This window comes from Mercenaria mercenaria, chromosome 11, assembly GCF_021730395.1.
Source record: "Mercenaria mercenaria strain notata chromosome 11, MADL_Memer_1, whole genome shotgun sequence".
Classification (NCBI taxonomy): Eukaryota; Metazoa; Mollusca; class Bivalvia; order Venerida; family Veneridae; genus Mercenaria; species Mercenaria mercenaria.
The window spans coordinates 43090740-43108235 of NC_069371.1; the positions used below are offsets into that span (position 1 = coordinate 43090740).

General features: G+C 32.9%; 2 protein-coding genes across 2 annotated transcripts in view; both read left to right on the forward strand.

Annotated features, from left to right (window-relative positions):
- Positions 1-2286: 2286 nt before the first annotated feature.
- Positions 2287-8574, forward strand: LOC128546547 (uncharacterized). Its single transcript, XM_053517266.1, has 5 exons — positions 2287-2375; positions 4173-4297; positions 4558-4690; positions 6093-6292; positions 8273-8574. The coding sequence occupies exons 1-5, from the start codon at positions 2297-2299 to the stop codon at positions 8462-8464; spliced, it is 729 nt and encodes a 242-aa protein (XP_053373241.1). The 5' UTR covers positions 2287-2296; the 3' UTR covers positions 8465-8574.
- A 1626-nt stretch (positions 8575-10200) lies between these two features.
- Positions 10201-17496, forward strand: part of LOC123530935 (uncharacterized) — a 39684-nt gene continuing 32388 nt past the window's right edge. The window contains exons 1-3 of the mRNA XM_053518068.1: positions 10201-10352; positions 16280-16875; positions 17346-17489. Of these exons, the coding sequence (XP_053374043.1) occupies positions 16287-16875; positions 17346-17489 (733 nt within the window). The 5' untranslated portion in view covers positions 10201-10352; positions 16280-16286. The remainder of the gene's footprint in view (positions 10353-16279; positions 16876-17345; positions 17490-17496) is intronic.

Consider the following 17496-nt stretch of genomic DNA (forward strand, 5'->3'; position numbering starts at 1 on the left):
CATAAGGAAGATACTTTATCTATTGTTTCAAAGCAACTGTTTTTGGATCAAGCAAATGTTTATATATTCTGTCGAAGTCTTGTCATTTCTTTTTAAACGGAAGTAAGAAATGTACATATACATTAAAGATTAAGGTAATCATTCGTAGCACTAGAAGGAATATTAATATTATTCTTACATTCTGACTTAAAAAACGTAACACATCAGACATTGACGGACATTTCCTCAAAATTAGTAGGACCATTTCGATATCATATTCGTTTATTTATGTCCAAAGTGCAGGCAAATAAAACCAACTAAACGGGTTACGCACGGACGCACGCACGCAAACATATATATATATATATATATCTTTATCTACTTAACCCAAAGCAATTATTCTTTTAACATCATGAAACTTTATTTTCGTAAGTAATCTATCGATCGAAACAATCAAATGTTTGTGACGTAAATATTCATAATAAATATGTGATTTTATGTCATCAAAACAAACAACGCCTTATAAACAGATTTAGTTCTAATTGATAAATGAAGTAAAAACCACTCATTCCTTAATATAAGTATGTATACAGAAACACTCCATTCTTAAATCAGATTCCGAGAGAAACAAAGAGCTTTGGTACAAGTGTCTGCGGAACGATCGCCATTCTAGAAATATATCGAGCACAAAGAGCTATAGCGAACTATCTTGAACTAGCATACATTCATCTGTTTGACCATCCGGATGTTGCTGAAGAGGTAATGTCATTAAAAGGTTGTTTTGCCCTACTTATACAGGTATAAAAACATGGACTTTTACCTTGTAATAATTAGATAAGGAACCTGATGTCGACGTATCTATATTTAGATACGAGTTCTTTGTTTCCAGAGGTTGTACACAGACAAATACACCTGCACGCGAAAAATGTTTTGTAGATGAGGTGTTTTCGTCTTTCATTGTTATAATAAAACTAATTCCCACACACTATTAAACAGTTCGCACATTTGTTTCAATTGCTTTAGAAATTGGATCACAATGCACATATTTATTATTAGGTGGAAAGGACAGCCAGTGTTGCTAACAAACTGCATGTATCGTCTAAAACCTTAATAGGAAATATTCAAAATTTTGCCAACACCGTTAAAGGAAAACTGTGGCTTCTTGTCAGATGCTATTTCTGTACAGGTAATTATCAAAACAGATTCTACTTTGATTGAATCGTTTAAATAATGTTTTCGTCTTTAAATAAAGATTCGGATAGTAATTTGTAATTTTTTTAAAATTTAGAATGCACAAATTATCTACAGACATATACTTGCAATGCATTATTTCTGCATGAATTATATAAAATATTTCTAATTCCATTACAGATAACACTGATATTTGTTGATTGTTCATTTAAGAATAATTGATTGTATTTACCATCAAGCCTAAATTCAGGTAGATTCTATCACTGCTTTGCCTGACTGCTTAACACAGCATTGACTGTAGTTCGCGTTGAATTATTTAATGATATTCGATAACAGAATGCGAAGTTGCTTGAACTGGCATTGAAAGAGATCTTGCCCGTGGTATCTGAGAGGGAAAAGGGACAAAAGAGTTGCAGCATAGGTAATATAATCTGAAAAGTAGTTCATTGTGTGTGAACATGCTAATTCACCTTAAATTGTAGGCTATGTAGAATATGGTTAAAGCTTTGTCTGTTAAAAGAGACAGTATCACCATTTAACAAAAAGTGTTAGCGATATAATACAATGCGCATTTTAAACGCCTTTTGTCTATGCAGTATAACAGTAAGTAGATTGCACAAAAAGTCTTGGTTGCTACTTCCTTGGCTCTTTAGTGTTTAAGAAAGGCTGGTACCATAAACAGCGGGCTACAATTGAGCTATCATTCCTGTGGTAACATTAAACGTCAAAGTTTAACAATTATTAAGTGAACGTGCGCAGGCAGAATCCAATGTGCATCAGATATATCAAAATTCTGACAATGCAATCTTAAAAGATATCTTTTTTTTCGATACACGTTAAAAGTTTCTTGAAACAACCGGATTGGAAGTTTTAAACATGTAGATTTACGTGTAGTGTGCAACTTGTTTAAATGTTTAGGAGTATTATAAAAGTAGGAAGAGTACATATTTAAGTATTGAACTCTCAATGTGTCTAATGATTAATTATGATTGTATAAAATGGTTCAATTTACGTTTAAAATGTTGGTTTAAACAATATTTTATTAATCACAATTTATGTACAACATGTACATATATCGAAAAGGCATTCAGGATTGAGTTTGAAATGTTGTTTCAGCTATACACAAATGCACACGTCCATACAACATTCTGCGGTCGGTGAAGGCTCGTTTGGAGAGGACTCTAGGAGAATCATACAACATGAAGGTATCCTGTTAGAATAAACATTACGAACTTAATAGATCCACTGGCACTAAACCAGAAAGAAAAAGATCACTGTACATGGTATATTCTACTCCTATATATACCTACCCCTAAATATACTATAAGAAACATGGTAATCAACGGGAAAATGTGTTAACTCTTTAAATTTCTTATTATTCAGCTGAAGCCTGCACTTCAAAAAATGAGCACTATGCATATCGAATAACTGGTAAATTATCATCTATCATAAACGAATCACATTGACTCATTTTTTTTGCATGTCCACTTTTGAGATTATTGTTTGTTTACATTTCGCCTATCATGTGCACACTACTGTTACCTCTAGACCGTATGTTCGATAGGAAGTGCTTTTTTTCTGTAACGTTGACGAAGGCATAAAGATATGTGGAGCGTCACTGCGATTTTAAATATTGAAACAATGGGACTTGTGCACGATTGAAGATAAATTGCCACTTGTTTTATATGCATAGTACCCATTTATCGAATTGCGTCTTTTAGGTGCAAAATGCGCAATTGAAATGGGTTAGTATACTTTCCTGTTCAAGACCATCGTTCTTATAGTATACCTAGGGGTGGGGTATAACAAGTACACTGTACGCTCTTTATCTCCTAAACCCCTTGAAGGATTTTAATGAAACTTGGGTTAAATGATCATCTCATCAAGACAATGTGCAGAACTCATGAGCCAGCCAGGTCGGCTCAAGGTCAAGGTCACAACTCAAGGTCAAAGATTTGAGACTTCCATTTCGTGTCCGCTCTTTATCTCCCAAACCCATTGCAGAATAATCATGACACTTGGGCCAAATGATCACCTCAACAGGCTAATGTTCAAAACTCTTGAGTCAGTCATGTCAGCTCAAGGTCAAAGTCACAACTCAAGGTCAAAGTTTTGAGCCTTCCAATTCGTGTCCGCTCTGATTCTCCTAAACCCCTTGAAGGATAATCATGAAACTTGGATTAAATAATCATCTCATCAAGACGATGTGCAGAACCCATAAGTCAGCCATGTTGGCTCAAGGTCAAGGTCACAACACGAGGTAAAATTTTTGAGCCTTCCATTTTGTGTCCGCTCTGTATCTCCTAAACCCCTTGAAGGATAATCATGAAACTTGGGTCGAATGATCACCTTATTAAGACTATATGCAGACTCTATAAGGCAGTCATGTCATCTCAATGTCAAGGTCACAACTCAAGGTCAAATGTTTGAACCTTCCGTTTCGTGTCCGATCTGTATCTCCAAAACCCCTTAAAGGATAATTATGAAACTTGGAGCAAATGATCACCTCATCAAGACAATTTGCAAAACCCATAAGTCAGTCATGGTGGCTCAAGGTCAAGGTCACAACTCAGAGTCAAATATTTGAGCCTTCCATTTTGTGTCCGCTCTGGTCTCCTTAACCCTTTGAAGGATAATCCTGAAACTTGGATCAAATAATCACCTCATCAAGACAATTTGTAAAACCCATGAGTCAGCCATGGTGGCTCAAGGTCAAGGTCACAATCAGGGTCAAAGTTTTGAGCCACTATCCATAACAGCGGCGGGGGATAGCTGTCTTTCAGACTGCCTTTTTATATATGAAGCACTTCATCGTTCAAGAATGTGTAAAACCGGATTCAAAAGTACATTGTCGGCAATAATGTACGTATGTTCCTTGCATATTGAAAACGGTAAAAACAGGTTGTATCTGACTTTTATAAGTCAGTCTAATTATATTTCTATAGATATAAAAAGTAATAAAATAATTTGCATTTTCTCTTTCTAAACAAATTGGAAAAAAGTTATCAATGAAAGCATACTGGTGTCGACACTACAACCAAGGACCGCGATGACCGGTGGAATACGAGAAACGGCATTCGGAAAGCGAAGTCATCCTGACGTATTTGATACGTTCCGATACGATTCAGTGAGCATCATATTTATTTGATATATCATAAAGTAACAAAAACAAGAAAGAAATCTTTCAATATATATCAGTATAAAAAAATGATTTAGGTATAAAGTCTGTGAGTCTATTCAATACTTTCTCAAAAGGGTTATACGTATTGCTATGCCTCGAAGAATTATTCTTATTATTATTCTTATGATTATTATTATTATTATAATTATTATTATATTTATTGCTAGAGGTATGGATCTGTTGAGTCTTTACTGTTAGTGTTACAGATGGAGTGTTTAAAGAAGTTGTTTTATGATTCTGATAATCCCAATGTGTCATTTCGTGCAGCCCGTGTTACAGACCGAATGTACAAACGTAACACAGGGGCCCTTGTTAGGCTGAAGACGGTGGCGCAAACAGGTACTGTTTCGAAGTCTTACTAAAAAGATAACGCATTTAAGGGTATATGATCAGAATTTTTCTAATACTAAAAATATTTCATACTGTGCATGTTTAAAGAACATAAATGTCTGAGACATATGGGACTAAAACAGAAAAAAACAAACATTTTACTAATATTGGATTTTCAAGTCTTCTGTCAGTATGAATACACGGTTATATAAGTATTACAGAAACATAAATGTCTCTTACAAATGTCTTTCAGTTCAATAATTTTATGAATGGGAAAACGTATTTAATCTACAAATAATTCTACAGTTAAGATTTTAAAAATATTTTACTGTTTAGACACACAAATATGCTACAAAATGGTACGGAAACAGTTGATGTCATCGTGCATCTACAGTAAGAGATGAATTTAGAAAAAAAGCTATAAAAATGGTGAATTCTGACATATTTGTTCTTCTTTTTTTGAACGATACTTTCTACATGAAATAAAATGTTATGTTGAAAACTTTATTTTTGATTGTAACTTACTTTATTATACAATGTATATGTAACAGTTAACAAAGCAGACCATATGTACTACAACAGATATTTGAAATACCTACCCTACGCTATTGTTATTCTTCCATCAGATTATTAATAAGGAAAATTCCGGCCACTGCTTTGAAGAATAAGTATTTATTATCGGGATAAAGTGTGCTTGAAAAAAGTATTGATATAAATAGTTTTCAAAAACGGATATCTTAAATAAATATCACGTATATCCTCAACTGTTCTTATCATTGCATTGAATAATATATAAGGGAATGCTTAGAATAGGTTTAAGAAGATATTAAATGCAAATGTATGTCACAATACTATCCAACACATTTAGAATAACTTGCATTAACTTAAGTTTGTCATTTTTTTTGAAATGTTATTAATGTATTTAGCAGCGGTCAACTTTCAAAGCATTAATATTTTAAAGGATTTTGACGAAGTTATTGGAACGCAATGGGCAATTTTGTTTTGAATACATTTACCCACCGGGTGATTTAATTATGATTTATAATAAAAGAAAACTCGCTTTGATTGAGTCTGTTTGTGTGAGGCAATGAAATTTGCAACACCCCTCACGCCCTCCCCTCCTCCCATAGGCTGTTATAATGTGCAGAATACTGTTATAGTAAAGCTGAGGGCCAGAAATTATAGCGACATTGAATTCAAATACAGGGAGAGCTTTTACAGCCGACACATGGCACTAAAACTGCTGCTGTGATAGTTAATTAAAACTGTTGTAAAATCCTTTAAAAGCAAAGACCGCAACCAAGCAAAATGATAGCAGACTGTTTTTTTGTGTTTATGATTTATCATTATTTATGATAGTAAAAAAACGAATGATAATTAATACTGATACACGTCCATCCTTTATGTTCAGACGGTCTCGAAGATGTAGAAAGTCTGCGAGAAGTACATGCACAACTGCAATACATTGATACACAACTTGAGAGGCTCATCAATTGTTTGTCCGATATGAAAACGGCAATGGAAGTCACCTTGGAAACACTATCTACAGATCATTCAAAGCTGAATGTTTCTCTTTTCAGCTTCATAGAATTGAACTACAGTCTAGGCTTGGTAAGACCATATGGCCTATCTGTCAAAACTAAGTAAATATTCGAGTACTGAATTGTTTTGCTGTTTTGATAAAGCCACTTTTAAGGTGGTGGACCCACCATGCCCCTCAGTTATTTCCTAGTAATTTAGAAATTTATCATTTCGATTCCAAAATACCTTTCATATGAAATAGAAGATCAAATTTGGTAATACTCTATCTGTGCGCTTGCATGGCGTCAAAAATATATCGAGGTGACGTCAATATTTCCGTGTTTAAATGAAAATGTTTCATACTAGAATATCAGTTGCAAATGCATTTAGTTGACCCTTGTACTCGTGGTATTGGTAGAAATCTGAAAGGATGGTCAGGCGGCTTACTTCAAATCATATCAAATAATCTTGAATTAATAAATGCGTATTCTCTTTCAATACATAAACACTAGTTTTACATATTATAATTATGTCAATATTCTTAATAATAAATATATCGAAGTATTTGTTAGTGTTAATCAAGTTCATCTATAATAAGCAAAACGTTAGTAGAGAAAAGCACCACACCGTAGCCTTTAACTGATAGATTTTCATATAATAAATACCGCGTTATATAGTATACCCAATTAGAACTTAGGGAATGGTTTTAGAGTAATTGTAGCCGGATCGCCGTAAAGATACCACCCTTGCAGCATAGTTATATAACCTGTAAAATCGTTTGAACAAATTGTAAAGGATGTTAAACGTTAACTCTTTGATTAAATAAAGTAGACTTTGGCGACTTTCCAGAAATTTGCATGAATCTAATCTACATTTGATTTCATGAAAAACCTTTCTTCCAATATCAAACTTTGTCCTAATTAACCTATCTGCAATACATCCAGTACAGTACCTACAGGTGTTCATTATAACTATTTATTACATGAGTACCTATAAATAGTAACAAATTTGTACTGAAAATTCTCCCATTATCGCATTACGTCATGCATTATCACATTATCATAATAAGCCCCGGGGCCATTATCGATAATGGCCCTGGCGTTAGCGCGGGAAATTAACGTCCGTAAACAGAAATGACGTCATGGCGTTTCGTGGAGGTAAAACGGCGAATATTTCCGTTTTATTTTATCATCTTGAGCGTAACATCGTGTATTCTTCGTGAAATATCATATACTTATCCCTGAATTATGCAATAAGCAAGAAAGTACAACTTTCCAGGTATTTGATTTTATACAGTAATAGACCCTTATACAAATAATTTAGAAACTGAAAAGCTGAAATTTATTGTGCTAGAAGATGCATATCCATAAAAATGACACAAAAACATTTCTTACTATATTATAGGTAAACATGTAATAAACAGGTAAATACATGGGAGAGCGGTGCCTTTGAGTGATAATGGCCCTGGAAGAAGATAATAGCCCTCGGGCTAAAGCCCTCGGGCTATTATCACCTTGCCAGGGCCATTATCACTCAAAGGCACCGCTCTCCCATGTATTAACCTATACATTTCTTCAAAAACATTGTTCTTCTATTCTTCTTTTTACCGGATTATATTTGATAACAATGTATCACTTAAAAGGCTATAAATTATTGCTACATATCGGGGGTTTTACACTAATGAAATGTGTAATAAGTCAGAATGCTAAAAAACATAACATAACCTGTAATAAGACAGAATGCTACAAAACATATTAGCAGACTCAGTTTAATTATGTTCGTGAAAAGCAATTAATAACACTCACTCGCCGTAAGCATCGGCTTATCAATAAGTGGAACTCTATGACACATTAAGATCTGATAGACTGCATGATTCCAAAGGACCAGAAAATAAAACAAAACATATTCAGAATCAATTTTAGTAAAGGCACAAACATTACATCTTCAACTAAAGCATGCGCAAGTTCATTGTTCAAAAGGAATAGGAGCAGCTCTTATTAAACATCTAAAGTTTGTGTTGGTCTACAAACTAGATATAACTCATTTAAATGCATTCTTTCATACTTTCAGGAATGGTGTTGGTTTGAAAGCTTATGCACGAATTACAGAAATGAAAGCGATTTACAGATGAAACAATTGTATGATTTTCTGAAGTATCCAGTCAATAAAATGTCCTACGAAGAGCGCCTAGCGCGCAAACAGCGACTTATCACAAATATTGAAGACGAAATAAGAAACAGTCTTCCCAAAGAAAGAGATTAGGACAACGAAGCCTATATTTTGCCATTATTGTTGTAAACTGCAACACGCATTTTGATTATTTTCTTGTCTTTACGTGCCATGATATCAAATATTTCATATGTACAAAATTAAATAGATTTATCCTTTCAAGATATTAAAATATAAAGCTATGTTTCTCTATATGTAGCCTACAACAAAGCGTATGCTAATTTATGTTTTGTTTCCATTGCGTGTGTTAGAGATTCACTTGGCGGTGATTACTTTTATTTACACTGCTCCGTGACATTGGAACATGGTGTGAGTAAGAGTGAGTTTGGGTGCGCACCATAAACCGGTATAAGCTCTCTAGTGGTGTTTTTGATACTGACCGTTCCATGGCGGAGCCCAACTGTGTTTCTTCATTTGTTTGTTTTGTCCTCGTGTGTTTGCTTTGTATATGTGAGTGTGTTTGTTAGATGTATGCACTTCTGCGTGCTGTGGGGTTTCGTTGTGAGGAGTTTTCAGTTTTGGAACGTGGCATTCCCTGTTTGATATTTATCCTTAATTTTTGATTAAATGCACGGAACAACTTTGCTACTAATCAAATGTTACAGTGTTTCGAAGTAAAAAACCTAATATTTGAAGACTTTTCGAATTTCTCCTTCTTGTAGAGCATTATACTTTGATAATGAAAAGCTAACGCCATTATATACTAGTATCATCAGTAATGTGCAATTGCGTGAATTATGAAACTACTGTTAAATTGAACTAATAAAAAGGCATGTGACAAAAGTCCAGAATATATATAGGGCACTGGCAATTTAATGTGTTAAAAGCAAACAAGTTAAAACGTATCAAGTGGAAAATTTTATGTTTTTCAAATAAATACAGATAAATTGCGTCATTTGAACTGAGACCCATTTCTAATGCCATCTGCTTTTGCCAGTATGACCAACCTTGTTAACCTGGTATCTTGTTTTTGTAATACGTATTTCTTACCATTTTCTTCAAATCCGTGAGGGACATAGCGTTGGATCTTCGAATCTTTGAAAACTTGTTTATTATGCCATTTGTCAAGTCTTATACCATAACACTATTTATGCATTTTATACATTCTAATGTAGCCGTTTTTATTTTATGTTGGAAAACAAATATCTTTTAGTTAACCTCCATTAAATGTACTTCACATATTTAGCATCATTTAACAAGGGCGTATCCAATATCCTGCATTTTGTGAGACTTTTGGCTATTTATTACTCAGGTGTTTACTATATTTTCTGTTTTGGTGCATTTTTGTGACGAAGTTCAGGTGAGCACGATGTAAGACGCAATACGCTTGATATTATTACGAGATCAATTGCAAGTTTCCGTAGAAGAGTGACACACAAGAAACTAGTGTTTTACAAGGATGATACATGACTGACTCTTTTTTAATCCCGCTAAGTTTTTTTAAAACCTAACCTACTGTTTCGTTGTATTAGATTATTAGAAATAGATGTACATGAAGTTATCCAAAACGAACATAAATCTGAAATTAGGGCATGCATTAAAGTTGTTCTTTAGAAATACCTGCAAGGCATACTACATGTACATTGCAGGCCCAAAACAGCAGTGACGGCAAAAAAAAAAAAACGTTAAAAAAGAAAAAGTTATTCAAATAAATCATCCCGCTTTTTTACTACGTATAATGTTTAAGCGGTCTTTTATTGCTGCACTACAGAGTGATTTTCAATGATATTATCGACCGTAAACGATAGCTGTAAACGGTGTCTTAAAATAGCTCTGTGGTATCTACGCCGTTGTTAAAAACAAATTGTTAAAGTGCCCGTATGCGAATGTGGCCGAGTTAAGACAGAGCAAAACTAACAGTAATCAAATGTTAACAAATAGTATCTTTGTGTATATATATCAGTGACATTATCAGCAGCAGGTAAGCTTTAAACTATTATATATATAAATTTTGGCGTAGGACAATAAAACAAGTTTATGTGATGAAAGTTATACCCGGAAGAAAAAATATTTCATAATTTTCAAACAAATGTCTCTTTACTCCTCACTTTTTACATTTTACAACTACATTGGGTTCAACCTATCTAAAAGTGGTAATAAATTATATTTAAGTGCATATATTGCTTAAGTACCATTTTCTAATCTTACTACTGACGGTTTATAATGTATGGTATTGTTACGTTGCAGTGGCAAGTTTCGTATTGACATGGAACGGTTTTTGAATAAAAAGAGGTAATCTCATTATATCTGTTTAAAAGGCATTCATATTTAAATTTACCCCTGCAAACTTAAGTAGTCTATGGAAAAGCATAATTGATGGCTAACCAGGGAAATAATATCGCCGCCGAAGACGTATTTTCCCTAACTATCAATTGAAATTATCATTGTCGCATATAGTTTGAATAGCAAAATTAAGATAGTGATTCTTTATGCATTTGAGTTTGCTTGTATGATTTTATCACTTACAAGTACAGATTATATAAATGGTTCTAAAATATGTTTTAGATGTAACATTTTATGTAATGTAACGCTCTGTTAACGATGTGAAATTTTGAAACATTTTTTAATTATTTTTTTTAATTTGAGGATTAGATATGTGCTTGAATATACAAATATATATTAACTGATAATATTTTTGGCAGATCTGAACTACGTTTAGAGCAATAAAAATGCAAATTGTTGGTATTAATCACATTCTCTGGGTGGTGTAAGCATGCAACTTAATACATAAAAACATGCCAAACATGTCCATAACAAAGTCTTTATTTATATTCTCTGATGATTCAAAACCTCCTCTTCAAGGGTGTGCATCTTACCTATCACATAGATTTTTTTGTAAACAAGATGTGATATTTAATCATTCGCAGATAAAACAACTTTCAAGTCCCCCAGGTAACAGCAAAGAAGTTACTTACAGATGAGCATTTACACTGTATAATCTTATGAAGCATAGAACACAATACAATGTAAAATAATAGGACAAATTTTGATGACTCTGGTTATTGTAAAGTTATTTAAACGCGCAAGCTCCCGTATTATTCCTAGCAGCAACTTAAGCGGAACTCTGTATACAGTATATGTGCAATTTTATGGATACCATCATCCCAAAGCACTAGAAAAATGACACTTCAGCTTTATTCAACAATCCAAAATATAAATGTATGGAATAAGTCAAAAATTGTTCATTAAAATATATGGAGCTTTTAAAGTATTATTTGATAATATGTATCAGACGAAAATAACCATTCTCCAGACTTATATCTTCGCAATTAAGTCACATTTTCACTTATTACATTTGTATGTGATCCATAGGTCGATAAGCAATAATACAAAATTCACAACTGATTTAACTAAAATTCATAGAATGCAGTTAGTTACCCAGGTAAAACGTTGAGTTTAAGTTTACGAAAATGTCTTCATAACAAATATGTGTTCATTTCATTGTGTGTATAAACGCCGATGATGTAAAATACCTTTAACGTTCATAGCAATAAATGGTGTGTGACTTTAAAAATACCTTTTATAAATTCTACTTTATGAAAGGTATCGCATTGCATTGGCCTTTAAAGGGATACATAGTAGAGTTGTAAATGAACAAGTATTAAATATTATAGTTAGGTTTGATATATAACGAAAACTACTGATCTGGATATACTTCTTCATAGTTTAGTTTGAAACACTCGTTTGCTATATACATATATTTATTATATATATAATAATTTTGCACCAAAGAAAAGACATTCACTAAGCTCGAATGAGCATGTATAAAATGACGATACTTTTTGTACAATACGTAAAATCCTACTTTAACATACAACATCAAAAGCAGATAATTATGTCCGACTTCAATAACATTTTTATTAAAAAATATCGCATTACACTAAATTGTGAACCAAACATTAATGTCCTTTTACTTTTTGTAGAAACGATATTGCTGACATTAGTTTGAAAATATTATTTCTTACATTGGCGTCGTGAGCACGGAATTTTCATGCTCATGATTTGGCTTACCTTACGTAAATGACACAAATTTTATGATTGTAAACATTACTTCCTTACGATATCAGCTTATATCTCATCGACTCTAATAGATTTCCTATACCTTTTCGACAAATCCAAAGCAACTTTTCAATAACAACATCTGACCTAAAGTCAGGTTAGCAAAGCGTGTGAACATGGCTTTAAAGTCTCAAAATCCAGTTTCTTTTTTAATGTTTCTCGCCTTTATCATGGGCAAGATAAGTTCATTAGAATGTTTCGAAAGTGTCTCACACGCTTTCGCAACACCACATATTGCTGTATAGCTTCTGCCCTAGCAACATATAGTTCGATAAAGCATTCTCTGTCAGTCCTTTAACTGACTTTAAATAAATCATTGAACTACTTCTTATAAAAACATGACTATCCCTTTAAAATGTCAAATTCTGATACGATAAATAATCTGCACTAATTTAATTGAAGTGTAATCCATTTGAAAAGGGTTGTGTAATCCGTCTTAAAACAGTGACAACGTTATTTTAACTGTAGTCGGTGGGTAGAGGACATTTGCTAACACTCTGGTTCAGATCGATCTCTTTGAATATAAGAACTAAGTATGAATGAAGAATTAAGAAAAGGAAATGCAGAATTGTTGAAACAAGTGCTAAGAAATCAATGTAAAACTAAATTTTCCTTTTAATGATGATCCATAAGTATACGTCAACATTATATACATTTAATGTTTAATATTTTATGCACGCGAACAGAGACGGGGTTTCCGACCATTGCACGCTATTGAGACGATGACTAGAAAGAAATATTTATGAAATTTTGTTGATACAGTTTAATATAAGAAGTAAAACCTTTTTCGCGCCAATTTCAGTTTTGGGGATTTGGATCGACATCGTCGTTATGTAGAATATGTAAAACTTGCGTGTGTGCGCGCGCGCGTGTGTCAGTGTGTGTGTTTGCGGGGTGGGAGGATGGAGAGAGGGGCGTGTTTTTCAACAATATTTATATACATGTAAACGACGGTGTCCACTTGTTGCAGTGTGCACGATGCCCAACTCTGTAGCGCTGCCTCGACAGAATATTGCGATATAGACACGTGTCATGATCCTCAATCCAGTTTCATTATACTGACAGCAAACTGACCAGTGCTAGAGCTACTATTAAAATGCTGCTCACCAGCTACTAGTATCATTTTCCACGTTTTTGGTATGACCCGGCAAGGGAACAAAGCCACGACCTACCGCACACAACTACTAGGTTATCGAAGAGGTTATAAATTAAAGAGAAATACTGATAATTGAATGATGCCGAATACTCAATATAAGATCAATAGAGATAGGATGCCTAGTCACAAACAAACAACATGAATATAAAGACTGTGAGAATTATATAGCTTAAAAGTCATTTGTACTGATTATTAAAATTTTGTCACTGTATTAATGAATTTGTTAAGATCTTATAACACTTCATTGTTTGATATAAAGTAGTAAACAAGAATGCTTAAGTTGTTTTTTTTACAAATAAAATACACGAAACTTGTTAATTGATGAATGAGCTCTAAATGTGTGCACAAAGTCCAGTAAGTAAAATTATGACTCTCATCTGTAAAGTACTAAACAGACCGTTTAGAAACTAGTCAGAAGTTGTGCCAAATTCTAAAATTGTAATGTTGAGCAAGCGGAGCTTTGTTTACAATGCTTACAGACTGAAAAACTTTGTCAAAATTTGTCATAAATTTCGCAGATGCCGATATATTGACTGCTTTTAAATGTATGTATGTTAAAACTTCTTTTTACATCATTTGCATAAGAATTTATCATACTAACCGGTATTTAAATACATGTTTAGGTAATATATGACAGTTTTAAAAAATTGTAATTGTTGAGTTTTCTTCTTATACACACTGAACATCAAGAGAAACTATACAGATGTATAACTGGGGTATTTTTTTATAAAACACTTATATTTATAAGTTTGACTTGATTTCTTCATACCACATTACACTTGAAGAACTTAACGTATTAAATTTAAAAATATCGGTCAACCGTGAAGTCAGTAGTCCAACAAAAGCCGTTTAACACAAAATTCTGGCTATCTCTTCTGCGCGTCTGTTGCATTGTAACATCACAATTGCTCGCTACAACAATACTTTAAAAACTTTTTGCTGTTATTCGAGTGAGTCAATCAACAATGTTTCCAATGACAATAAAATTTCACAAAGAAAGTCGTAAATTTCACGCGCACGTGAATTTAGTTCAAAACAGCTATTGTGGGTTATACATCTGCATAGTTTCTTTTGTTGTTCAGTATATTAACAAAACACATTGGGGCGTGAAAAAAGTGTTTACTTATATTAATGTAGTAATGATAACAACCAGATAATGATGACGGTGGAGATTTAATAAATCAGGCGACGCAACGAACATTGACAACTTTGAAGCTAATTCATATTTGCAGTATTCTGTAAATTGCAAATACAATGATAGTTTTGAGGTAAAATAATTCATGTTATTCAATCACTTGTAGCAGATACATTTGATTAACATGAAGAAACATTTTTACATAAGGAAGCCAAAATGATAATGTTAAATATTCATATATTTCATTTGACACCTTGAATGAGTAATGGGTCAAAATAACTTGTATTTGGGACAGCTGAGAAGAGCGTTAACTGAGTGAAAAGACATTCAGTTTCAAAGATACAGTACCAATAAACTGTTCATTATTCTAAAAGAGCGCATTTGTTTCCCCGTTTCATGCATGAACAGGTATATTCCAACCAAAGCTATTAAAACTGATAAAATAAACCTACACTTGATCACAAGTACACCCGAAAAAATATCAGCAAATGACATACGTTCCCCACATTCTGCCCCTGCAATATTGGACCCCATTTTGATTTCTAAGCATTTTGACCTCAGATTTACTTACAAACATAGAATGGCAAAAGGAATTATTAAAGAGAACACTGTCATTGTTATCTCAACTTTTGACGAATAAATACCAAGTAGGGAAAGACCACCATTCAAGAAAGTAACCATAAAGTGGCGTATATATAGATATATAGAAGTACTTGTGTAAACTATAAAAAAAACATAAATTAAAACGAGTGTTTTCAGCAGATTACGATCACATTAACCCTGTTTCTTGGCCATATATTGATTACGTTCATTCATTCTCCAGCATAAAACAAACTAGAGCAAATATCATTAAAAAATACACATCCCATTAGCTGTTGCACGGGAAACACGCTCATTTAAATAGAATAAAAGGCAAACTATCTTATTAAAATTGTGTATTTATGCTATTCTAGTAATACATAGTTGTGGATTTGTAAATACAGAATCGATGCAGTGGTATCTGAGTTGTTAGTTTTATTTTACAAATTCTCTTTATGACAAATTGCAATATTAATTGGTACAAACGGTCATATTACACATATCCACTGCATGAATATTTTCCAGATAGCGTGCATATTGCTAAGTGCAGAGATAAAAGGCGTATATGATCAATGTTCAAAATCAAATTCTGTTCATAACTACATTTAAAATAGTGGTGCACATTTTATTTTCTTGTAAATATAATTTGTGTTGTTAAATGTTGAAAGTGAATTACAGTTAGTACAAAAAAAACCCCCAAAAACAACAACATGTAAATTGAATAATACACTATTCAATTCTCAGCATTTATATATGTCACCAATAATGACAGGTCTTGATTCGTAGATAAACCGAATAAATTTGCATTTATAGCAATAATAATTAATAACAGGAGTTGTGTATACAAATGATATGTAAATAAAGAACAAAAGAAAAAATAACTGACTAAATATTTCATAGAAAAAGATATTTATTTCAGAGACAAGATGTCAACAACTGGTACAGAAAAACATTGCAGACTTTGTCTCATGCTCAACAAAGGAGGAACAAAAGCGTGCCATTTACTTCTCTTAAAACGTGTGGAAGAGCTTACCCCAAGCGATCATCAACCATACCCGTGGACAGTTCATGAATTTCTACAAAGTAAAAAGAAGGAAATGTTAAAGTCACATATTTCAAAAGAAAAAATGCAAGTATTATTTCCAAGAACTGGTATTACAGACCTGCCAAAATGGGATTTATCACTTTTCTGCACTGTACTCACAACATATTGTGAGCTTAAACAGCTGGCACGCCTAGATGTTGAGCGTCTCCGCACTTTGCGAAACGAGCTCTGTCATATGAATGAACCACACATTGACGATGTAAAATATAAGGACTATTTTGAAACGATTCAAGTAATTGTTACAAGAATTTTAGAGAACAACAATGATAATGAAACGAAGGAATCAATTGAGAAAGTACTGAATGATATACACGAAGGACCACTTTCACTTGTTGAAACTTTAAAAGAAATGCACACGTTTTATTCAATGGAAATGGACATTCGTGAAAAGTTAGAATATGTTAAAGACGGTAAGAAAATACTGTTCTATATGAAAAAAGTAATTGCACATTGAGTTTTAATGAAATTTATTGAAGATATATCTGACAATTTTCTATATGTATATAGTACGGACAGAATTTCTTTAAACTTTGTGTACTGACAGAGAGTCAAGTTTAAAACGGAAATATGTATTAAAAATCATACGTAGTACATTAGTTTTAATATATATTTCCGTTTTAAACTTGATTCTTAGTCGATACACAAAGTTTAAAGAAATTCTGTCCATAGGAAAATATTTGCCTATATACATAAAGAAAAGTGTCCGATATGTCTTTAAAATGCAAACAAAAGATTTTAAGTAAGTAAATACACACTTTAACTGTTTTTATATATTATGCAAATCAAGATTATTTTCCACAACTCAACATATGCTTCTACAAGGTATTACACCTTTCGTTCGGAAAATGTATTGATCTAATTGTAACCGTTTTGCATCCAGTTGATGAGCGTGTGCTTCAGAAAGTGGAAAAATTTGACGAACTTTTTCAAAGATTTGACTCTAAGTTGGAACAGATTGACAATAAACTCGACCACGAAACGTCTTCTATGCTACATTCAGCAAGAAACAATTTCCTGTTACCAGGTAGGTA

What these genes read in the sequence shown, in the direction of transcription:
- LOC128546547 (XM_053517266.1), top strand. Translation starts at nt 2,297, where the DNA reads ATGCACACGTCCATACAACATTCTGCGGTCGGTGAAGGCTCGTTTGGA. An exon ending in ATACGTTCCGATACGATTCA is followed by an intron (nt 4,298 to 4,557) that starts GTGAGCATCATA and finishes TTAGTGTTACAG; the next exon opens with ATGGAGTGTTTAAAGAAGTT. An exon ending in TGAACTACAGTCTAGGCTTG is followed by an intron (nt 6,293 to 8,272) that starts GTAAGACCATAT and finishes TCATACTTTCAG; the next exon opens with GAATGGTGTTGGTTTGAAAG.